Raw genomic sequence first — 10,214 nt, 5'->3', positions numbered from 1 at the left:
GGGGTAAGGGCAGGTTAGGACTTCAACATACTTTTGGGGATACAAAACAACCAGTAACAGACACCTTAGATTAAAGAGTGTGTCTAAACTTTGTTGGGCCTCAACCTTACCTAATTTCAGAGTCCTCTTTGGAGAAAATAAAAATTGTTACTAAAGCATGTGGTCTTGTAAATACATTGCAGAATTTCTTCCCAGTCCTTGGAAGGGACTATGCTAGTGAGGAGCCTTGAAGCTTAAACTTTCTCTGTTCCAAGGTAATCTGCTTGTGCTAAAACAAGTGACTTATCTTACTTTCATCAGTAAAATGAGGAAAATAAAACTACTAGCCTCAGAATAGTTATAAGGAGTAATTAATATAATGTATTGAAAACCAGAAAGCCAGACTCATGACTGTTGAGTTCATTTCCAATTGTGCTGACTCCATGTGTTACAGAGTAGAACTATTCCGCAGTGGGTTTACTGGACTGTAATCTTTATGGAAATACTTCACCAGGTCTTTCTTCTGTGGTGCTGCTGGGTGGGTTCAAACTACCAATCTGAAGATTAGTTACTGCTGTTGTTAGTATCTGATCCCAAACTGCTTGTGCCAGCCAGGGACCTCACTGCATTTTACTTGGCAAACTGACTGGCACATAAGACATCAGATGTTGTGGAGTTGATTTCCACTCTTGGTGATCCATGTGTGTAGTTGTTGTTGTTGTTGTTATGTGCCATTGAGTCAGTACTGACTCATAGCGACCCTATGTACAACAGAATGAAACACTGCTCAGTCCTGGCCAACCTCATAATTGTTGCCATGCTTGAGCTCACTGATGCTGCCTGCCACTTTGCCAATCCATCTTGCTGGGGGATCTTCCTCTTTTTCTCTGACCCTACACCTTATCCTTCTCCAGTGACTCCTGACAACATGTCCGAAATATGAGAGATTAAGTTTGGCCATTCTGGCCTCCAAGGAACACTCTGGCTGTTGGTTCTTTTGGCAGCCCGCGGCACTTTCAATATTCTCCTCCAACTCTATAACTCAAAAGCATCCATTCTTCTACAGTCTTCCTTATTCACTGTCCAGATTTCACATCCATACAAGGTTACTGAAAGTACCATGGCTTGGATCAGGCACACCTTAGTTCTCAAGCTGACATCTTTGCTTTTCAACACTTTAAAAAAGTCTTGCACAGCTGATTTGCCTAATGCAATACGTCATTTGATTTCTTGACTGCTGCTTCAGTGAGTGTTGATAGTTGAGCCAAGAAGAATGAAGTCCTTGACAACTTCAATCTTTTCTCCATTGATAAGAATGTTGTTTATTGGTCCAGTGATGAGGATTTTTGTTTTCTTTACATTGAGATGCAATCCATACTGAAGGCTGTGCTCTTTGATCTTCATCAGTAAATACTTTTAAGTTCTCATCACTTTCAGCAAGCAAGGTTGTATCATCTGCATATCTCAAGTTGTTAATGAGTCTTCCTCTAAGCCTGATGCCATGTATGTTGGGATAGTGTTATTCTCCAGTTTTCCATGCCTGATTTTTCACAGGTGGATCACCAGGCTTTTCTTCCAAGGCATTTTGGTAGAATAGAACCTCCACCAACCAGCCCAGCATGTTAACCATTTGTACCACCTAGGGATTCCACCTGATATATAATAAGTTGTTGTTGTTGTTAAGTGCTGTCGAGTTGACTCCGACCCATAGCGACCCTGTGTTGGGTTTCCAAGGAGCAGCTGGTAAGCTTGAACCACCGACCTTGCAGTTCAAACAACTTTGCAGTCTGACCCATTAGCCCACAGCGCACCAGGACTCCTACTTAATATAAATCACCTTCAATCACTATTATTTTTCAAAATCATGTAGTTGTTGTAGTCATTTGAGCTGTCTCCCAGTGACTGTTATTGATGTACATACTTAAGAAAATTACACCTTCAAGGCTGTTCAACCTGGCTCACTAATTCATTTAAGAAACATTGATTGAGTTCCTACTAGATGCTATGCTCTGTGCTAGGCACAGGTCTCAATTAACCTCTTATACCTCATCCATCTGAAGTCCTGGTGTGACACTGTGGACTAATAATGCACTGGACTGTAAAGTGGTTTTAACCACAAGGTCAGTGGTTCAAGCTTACCAGCTGCTCCTTGGAAACCCCAGAGGGTTGCTATGGATAAGAAACGACTCAATGACACTTAACAACAATGCCTCATTCATTGGAGGCACAAATCAAATGTCTCTTCTTCTTCTAAGTCTTCCCCAAACCCCAGGCAGATTCCCCAGTATTTGGGCTGATGCTGTGTGATTGTGTTTGGACAAGACGAGCGTTTAAGGGAAGGACCTACTCTTGTTCGTTTCTCTATTGTCGACACTTACATCTCTATGCCTCTATAAACTATGTAGGTGCTTAGTTAAGTATTGAATGAGTGAACTGGAAGTATCTGTTTTCCCATGAGGATTTTAGTTTCGTTTGCAAAAGCAGGCAAGATGTGTGCAAAACAATTGAGGTATTTAGAAACAAAAATACAAAATTGTCATATTCTTAATCTTATTTGTTTCTGTGAGACAGTCTCTTATTTTATGACAACTAAAATGCTGTCTTATATTACCAGACCACACTTTGCAAACTTCTTTTGCTAATAGTAAAAAAAAAAAAAAAAAAAAGGCCATAAAGGGAAGTCCTTAGGGAATGTGTTTTCTATCAGGAAAAGCAGTTAAATTCTAGGGTCCTAAAGAAGCCTGGGAAAGTCTAAGCAAAACTATGGCACCAGACTGTATTATTTATCTAAAAATACAACTGGACTTGGCAATTTTTATGACTTCTTGGCTTATTAAAAAGTCACCAATTGAGGATAAAACCTCCCAGATCATTACTTTCATAATAGCATTCAAGTGTCAGAAAATGCCCACCACAATACATTTATGTGTCGCTAGCTGCTGCCAAGTCAGCCGGGGACTCATGGTGACCCCTAACAGAGTGAAACAGTGTGCTTCATTTTGTGATTTTGTGATAGGGTTTGTGATTCCTAGAGTTTTCACTGGCCAATTGTTGTCAAGTAGATCCTTGTTTGTCAGTCTGGAAGCTCTAATGAAGCCTGTTTAGCATGGTAGCAACATGCAAGCCTCCACTGGCAAATGGAGATGCACTGACAGGAAATTGAATCTGGGTCTCAAGGTCTGTAGTTCGAGTCTACCAGCTAATCTATGGAGAAAGATGAGGTTTCTGCTCCCATAAAGATTTACAGCCTTGGAAACTCTATACAGGGTTGCTATGAGTCTGAACCTACTTGACAGCACTTAACAACAATATACCAAAGCCAAACCCACGGAGTCAATTCCAAACCCTGTATAGGGTTTCCAACTTAGCAGTTCTAACCAACCTTGCAGTCCAGAGCATTAACCCATAGCGCCACACTAGGACTCAAGGAGGGTCTACAATTTCTTGAGTGTCTTCAGAACAGCCAACTGAGCTCTATTAAGCTTTAACTGAGATCTGGGCTACATGGAATGTCCTGGGTACCTCTTAGAATGGTAGCTTTGCATGAATTCAGAATTTCAGTTTATCCTAAGATGTGTGGTTATAGTTAACGAATATTAGATTTCTATTTTGCTTCTGGAACTATTAGAGTTACAATTAAAGGCAGTTACAGCTCCTCACTTTCATCCCCCTTCATGATCTAAGAGGTAAGATAGACATTCACCATGCTATTTTGGCCAAGTGTTGTATTCCAGGGAACCCAGGAATCCACCAGGAACCCTATCTGAACAATCTAATCCTGTGTGTTTAAATGAGTTTCTGAACAAACCCTTCTGAAATCTTAAGGCAGGTAGGAGGGGCACCAGTTATGGCAGGAGGAAATAGTTTGGGTAGAGCTCCCCAACACAAGGGGCGGAGCATCCTTCTCTAGACCCTATTTACCTGTGCCCAGGCCTCAATATTGTGTAAGCAGATGGGCAATTTCACTTTATCATGTTTGTTATTTTAAAAAAGAAATCTCAAATCGTCCAATATGGAAGCTGTCAGATTTCTGAAACACTAGAAAATTGCCAGTTGCACCGGTAAGCTGGAAATGCCTTTCTAATTTTCTTCTCTGCATTGGTGTTTGTAGGCCATGAGTGAGGCCACAAACCAGGCTGGGCCTCATCTTTGGCCTCTCCCCTCACTCCCACCCCCAAAGCTAGGTCTCTTTATTCTGATCCCCTCCAGGAATCCTCCAGGGCACTCCTCATTCCCAAATTAGTTGGGCTTCATAAACAGGGTAAAAAATTACCAAACTACCTTATTGGAGTTCTAGCTCATGGCTACCACGTTGGAAGGTCCCCACCTCCCACCCCCCAACTGAGTATTCCCTTTCAAGAAAGATACACATAACACAGCCTGTTCAGGGAGGCTGACATAAACATCCTGAGGAAATCACCACTGTTAAATGGTTTGAAGCCTCATTTCCCTATGGAAATAATCAGCACCTCTACCCCAAGACAGCGCCAGGTGAACTAGTAAGGAAGGGATCGCCCTAAGTATTCTCAAAAGTGAAGGCGTTTGCATTAACTGTCTTGATAATAAAGAGCGTTAACACCTATTGTTTTATTTAAACATCAGAACTATCCGCACGGTGGGTAGGGCGGGTATTGTGGTTCCCCAATTCACGGATAAGAAATCCAGGACTCCAATCCGGGAGCTCGTTCACTCTTACAGGGGGTAGAGACAGAGGCATATCTATGATAGAGCACCTGCCCTGGGCGCCAGCCACTTGAGGGGCTCGGCCAATGAGCAGTATGTATCATTCCTGCATTTTTCATAGCCCGCAGAGATCATTCAGCAATTTAAAACTAATTGCCATTGGCGCTGTTTTCCGTAGGTACGCCTCTGCTTGGGGAGCCTCTGCCTCCAAACCCCGGGATCGCCAGGCGGCACCACGAGGTCTCCGGGATAAGCAGGACTGCAGCTGCAGCCACATGGCTTCATTGTCCTCACAGGCGTCCCACTGAGCGGACCGCGGCTGTTTCGGCGAGCCGCGGCTCCCGCCGCTCTACGGAACGGCCCATGGCAGGGCGCAGCGCGGATGCGGAGATCTGGGCGGCGACAGGGACAAAGGAGAGGAGCGCGCGCAGGGCCCAGGGGCGTCTGCTCGGGTCTGCAGCCGAGGAGGAGCGGAGGGGCGGTCAGCGCGCACCGCCAAGCCTGCCCCTCAAAGCCTCCTTTCTTCTCTCGAGCGTCCCAAGCTGCCCGCCGGAGATCCGGGAGGGGGCGCAGCTCGCCAGCCCCACCGAGTTCGCCGCGTGCCCCGCCCGCTGGCCGGTCCCGTCGCACCCTCCCTCTGCCGCCACCCCCACCCGGAGAAGCGCACAAAGAGCCGCTGGGCCTTCAGCGCACTCCTCCAGTCGGGGCGGGTCGTGGGCGGGGCCGCCGCGCTTGCCTTAAAGGGCCCGTCCGCTTCTCGCGCGCACCGCGCATGTCCAACTCGAAGGAAGGGCGGGGGAGCAGTGGGCGCGCTCATCCGCGCCTCCCGCTGGCGCTAAGGCCAGCGTCCTCGCGGTGGTTGCGCGGCGCTGGTGCGCGTGTCAGCGCCCGCGGGGTCTCGGCCGGCACGCTGGGCGTGTGCAAGACCCGGGTTCGGTGAATTCCAGAGGTCGCCCGCGGCTGAGCGTGCGAAGCTCGCGCAACCGCCGGCTTCTGGCCGTTTCTGATTTACAGTTTCAGGTCTTGTTGGGCGAAGTGCAGCCCAAGGGGACAGAAATGCAGGAGCGGGCGCGGGCGCGCGCGCGCGCAAGAGGCGGTGCGGGCGGGCGTGTGCCTTTGTGTCTCCTGCGCTCCAGTGCAGGTGGACAGCCCGCGCCGAGAGCCACTTTGTCCGAACGTCCCAGGACATCGAGTCCTGCTTTCCGTGTCCGAGGGTTTGGACCATTCTTTTAGGGAAACAATAGATCCTGCTCTCAGTCGCACCTTTGGCTCCAGGGGTGGTTCATATTTGGGGGGCACTAACGGGACTTTGTAAAAACCGCTCTCTGAGAGTCGTGTCCCTAGCATCGGAGTTGGGCTCAAGTGTTTGTTTTTTCCATCCCCCGCTTCCCCAATCGGACGAGGTAGGAAGCCTAGAGCGTGGTTGTCCTACGCTGATAGGTACAAACAAGTGTCCTGCGTCGGCTGTCCCGCATTAGACAACAAAGAGAGGCGTTAGCGGTGGCGGGGGAGGGGCGCGGCCGGGAGGAGGATGGGGCGGGCTGCGGAGAGCGCTGGGAGGGGTGACTCGCTCTCCGCTCGCTCTGCCGGCGGCCTCCGCCCGCCCCCGGCCAGGCGCGCGCCAATCGCCTCCCCCAGCGATAGTGTCAGTAGCATTGTAGTGTCAGCTCCCGCCGGTGACGTTGCGCCTCCCTCATCCCCCTCCGGAGCCGTCTGGCTGCAGAGGCTCAGTCAAGAGGCGGGGAGGAGAGGAGGAAAAAGCGCTGAGTGAGGGCGGGCGGGCGGGAGGGAGGGAGGGAGTGGAGGAGCCGGGGAGGGGCTCCTTAAAGAAACGCTGCTGTCGCTCGCCTGCTCGCTTCTCGCTCGGCATTGTGGCCAGCCAGCCGGGCAGTCGGGGGGCACGCGCGGCCGCCGCTCGAGCTCTGCCCCCACCCCACCCGCCAGCAGATCTGGGGTGGGGACCCAGGCGGGGGCTTCTGCAGCTACTGCCGGGTGCGGACGGCACGGAGCGACCCACTCCTACCAGCACCGAGAAAGGAGCAACGGAGCCCTCTGCAGCCGACCGGCCTCCCCGCCCTTGACCACCCGCTTCCCGGCTGTCTTTGTGGCCGCAGCTTCTCGCCGCCGAGTCGAGGGCCGGCGGGGGCGCGGCGCGCACGGCCGAGCGATGCCCAGCTCGCTGTTTGCAGACCTGGAGCGCAACGGCAGCGGCGGCGGAGGGGGAGGCGGCGGCGGCGGCGGCAGCAGCAGCGGCGGAGGAGAGACCCTGGATGACCAAAGAGCCCTGCAGCTCGCTCTCGACCAGCTCTCGCTCCTGGGGCTGGACAGTGACGAGGGCGCCTCTCTCTACGACAGCGAGCCGCGCAAGAAGAGCGTGAACATGACCGAGTGCGTGCCGGTGCCCAGTTCCGAGCATGTCGCGGAGATCGTGGGGAGACAAGGTGGGTCCCACGGGGATGAGCTGGGGGAGGGAGTCACGGGCCACCGCCCCACAGAGAGAACGCGTGCGGGAGCGGGATCCGCGGCGCAGGGGAGCCGTAGGGAGGAGGAAGAACCGCGCGATGAGCCGGCGCCCTAGACAAAGAAAGTGCAGGCAGGCAGTCTCCCAGAGCCGCGCCGCAGCCACGGCGGAATGCACTTTCTCCAGCTAAAATCACTGTCTTCTCCCTAAGCGCCCCCACCCAACCCGCCCCGGGAAATAGAATTTAAATATAAGATGCTTGGGGGAGGGGGCCTTGGATCGGTCCTTTGGGAGGGGGAAGGAGGAGTGAGCATCAGATGGGAGGAGGATTCTGGATTTCTGCAAAGCGGAATGGATCCCCAAGAAGGAACAATGGGTCCCAGGACTGCCCCACTCTAGTCCTTCGCGCTAGGGGATCTAGGCTACTGCCGCTTTTCCAGGATCCCTTCGCTGGGTCCTTAGGGCGGACAGCGCGCCCCACTAGATCCCAGAGGCATCTCCCCAGCTGACTTTTCTGTGATTCTCGGGTTTGGCTCGGGACAACTGCAGTCACTGGGGGGAGGGCTGGGCAGCCAATGGGCTGTTCCTCGAGCGCCGCGCGGGTGGAACCCGCTTCCTAGCCGGTGGCGCGGCCCCAGGTCAGCGAGGGAGCCGCCCCCTTTCCGCTCATCCCACGGCCTGCCGTTTAGCTGCCCTGGACGCTGGCTGTCCCTTGTCTCCGCGGTTACCCTGGGATAATGGGCGTGTCTATCTCTTCCTCCCCCCCCCCCCCCCCCCCCCCCCCCCCCCGCACCCCGGCTCCCAGGTTGTAAAATCAAAGCGCTGCGGGCTAAGACCAACACTTACATCAAGACCCCGGTTCGCGGGGAGGAGCCAGTCTTTGTTGTGACTGGCAGGAAGGAGGATGTGGCCATGGCTCGGAGGGAGATCATCTCTGCAGCGGAGCACTTCTCAATGATACGCGCCTCTCGGAATAAGAACACTGCTCTCAATGGGGCGGTGCCTGGGCCGCCCAACCTGCCTGGGCAGACCACCATCCAGGTGCGGGTGCCCTACCGCGTGGTGGGGCTCGTGGTGGGGCCTAAGGGCGCCACGATCAAGCGCATTCAGCAGCAGACGCACACGTACATCGTGACTCCCAGCCGCGACAAGGAGCCGGTGTTCGAGGTGACTGGCATGCCGGAGAACGTGGATCGGGCTCGCGAGGAGATTGAGGCGCACATCGCTCTGCGCACCGGCGGCATCATTGAACTTACCGATGAGAACGACTTCCACGCCAACGGCACGGATGTCGGCTTCGATCTGCACCATGGGTCCGGCGGGTCCGGCCCGGGCAGCCTCTGGAGCAAACCCACCCCCAGCATCACTCCCACCCCTGGCCGCAAGCCCTTCTCTAGCTACCGCAACGACAGCTCCAGCTCCCTTGGCAGCGCCTCCACAGACTCTTATTTCGGCGGGGGTACCAGCGGCAGCACAGCCGCTACCCCGCGCCTGGCGGATTACAGCCCTCCCAGCCCTGCGCTCAGCTTCGCCCACAATGGAAACAACAACAATGGCAACGGCTACACCTACACAGCTGGGGAAACCTCTGTGCCATCTCCCGACGGTTGTCCGGAGCTGCAGCCCACCTTTGACCCAGCTCCCGCCCCTCCTCCTGGGGCGCCACTTCTCTGGGCCCAGTTCGAACGGTCCCCAGGAGGCGGACCTGCAGCTCCCGTGTCCTCTTCCTGCTCTTCCTCGGCGTCTTCCTCCGCTTCGTCTTCCTCAGTAGTCTTTCCTGGGGGCGGCGCCACCGCGCCCTCCAATGCCAATCTGGGGCTTTTGGTGCATCGACGGCTGCACCCGGGCACCAGCTGCCCGCGCCTGTCCCCGCCCTTGCATATGGCCCCGGGGGCGGGCGAGCACCACCTTGCTCGCAGGGTACGCAGCGACCCAGGCGGAGGGGGCCTGGCCTACGCTGCCTATGCCAATGGACTGGGGACCCAGTTGCCAGGCCTGCAGCCTTCGGACACCTCAGGCTCATCCTCGTCCTCCAGTTCCTCTTCCAGCTCTTCCTCCTCCTCGTCCGGGCTGCGCCGAAAGGGCAGCCGCGACTGCTCTGTGTGCTTTGAGAGCGAGGTGATCGCAGCGCTCGTGCCCTGTGGCCACAACCTCTTCTGCATGGAATGCGCCAACCGCATCTGTGAAAAGAGTGAGCCCGAGTGCCCCGTCTGCCACACCGCAGTCACTCAGGCCATCCGCATCTTTTCTTGAAGGCAGCTTCGCGCCTGTGCGCAACGGGGGAAGGGGCAACCTTATCCCCAGAATCCACACTCGCCAGCGCCTGTCAGCCTCCCTGGCGCGCCCCACCTTTTTCTTCCCCATCTGCTCACTCTCTTGAGATCTGAGAGGAGTTTGGAAAGCTGTAGTATCCGCTCATTTTTAAATTGAAAAGTTTTAAACAAAGGAACTTGACAGGATATTTGCCTCAAGAGTACTGTAGCCTGGGAAACCTCTGAACCAACCACCGAAATGCATGCTCTATAAATAATAGGAACGGCGACATTCTAGTAATGATAGTTTTTACACTGTACCTAATAGGAAGCTTTCAAGAGAAGAAAACCCCACAAGTTTTCAATTTTCTTAAAGTAGGAAACAAAACAAAACAATAATTATGACGAAGATGCTGGTAATAATAGTTCTTATGGGATGTGTGGACTGTTTAGTGTGTCCCCCTTTGTCGGTGGGTTCTTATGATACTTATTATTAGAACACAGTGGATCCTTTTTGAATGTTCGTGGAAGGACCAGGAGTTCCTGTGAAAACCAGGATACTGCAGCTTTATTAAAGTTAAAGAAAATGTAACATATCTCTTATATATTAAAAAACGTTTAAAAGTTTTAAAGAGAAATTGCATTAATACAGATTGAAGTATTTTATTCTTTTTTGACTTGAAAAATTATATTTCATATTGCAAAGATGTTTACAAGTATTTTAATTTAAGTTCAGTGAACTTTTTTGTAGCTGGGTTAAATCTTTTTATTTTAGTATGGCCTTATGGCAAAGAACACTGTATTATTTTAATAATCACACAATTGTGATGGAATTACAA

The 10,214-nt window shown here is 52.5% G+C and overlaps 1 protein-coding gene across 1 annotated transcript; it reads left to right on the top strand.

Moving 5' to 3' along the window:
- Positions 1-6,391: 6,391 nt before the first annotated feature.
- MEX3B (mex-3 RNA binding family member B) lies at positions 6,392-10,014 on the top strand. Its single transcript, XM_006870918.1, has 2 exons — positions 6,392-7,103; positions 7,929-10,014. The coding sequence occupies exons 1-2, from the start codon at positions 6,830-6,832 to the stop codon at positions 9,374-9,376; spliced, it is 1,722 nt and encodes a 573-aa protein (XP_006870980.1). The 5' UTR covers positions 6,392-6,829; the 3' UTR covers positions 9,377-10,014.
- The last annotated feature ends 200 nt before the right edge of the window (positions 10,015-10,214 follow it).

The sequence above is a fragment of the Chrysochloris asiatica genome, unplaced genomic scaffold (assembly GCF_000296735.1).
Source record: "Chrysochloris asiatica unplaced genomic scaffold, ChrAsi1.0 scaffold00156, whole genome shotgun sequence".
Taxonomy (NCBI): domain Eukaryota; kingdom Metazoa; phylum Chordata; class Mammalia; order Afrosoricida; family Chrysochloridae; genus Chrysochloris; species Chrysochloris asiatica.
The sequence above is the reverse complement of the archived record's forward strand: the minus strand, read 5'-3'. Positions and strand labels throughout refer to the sequence as shown.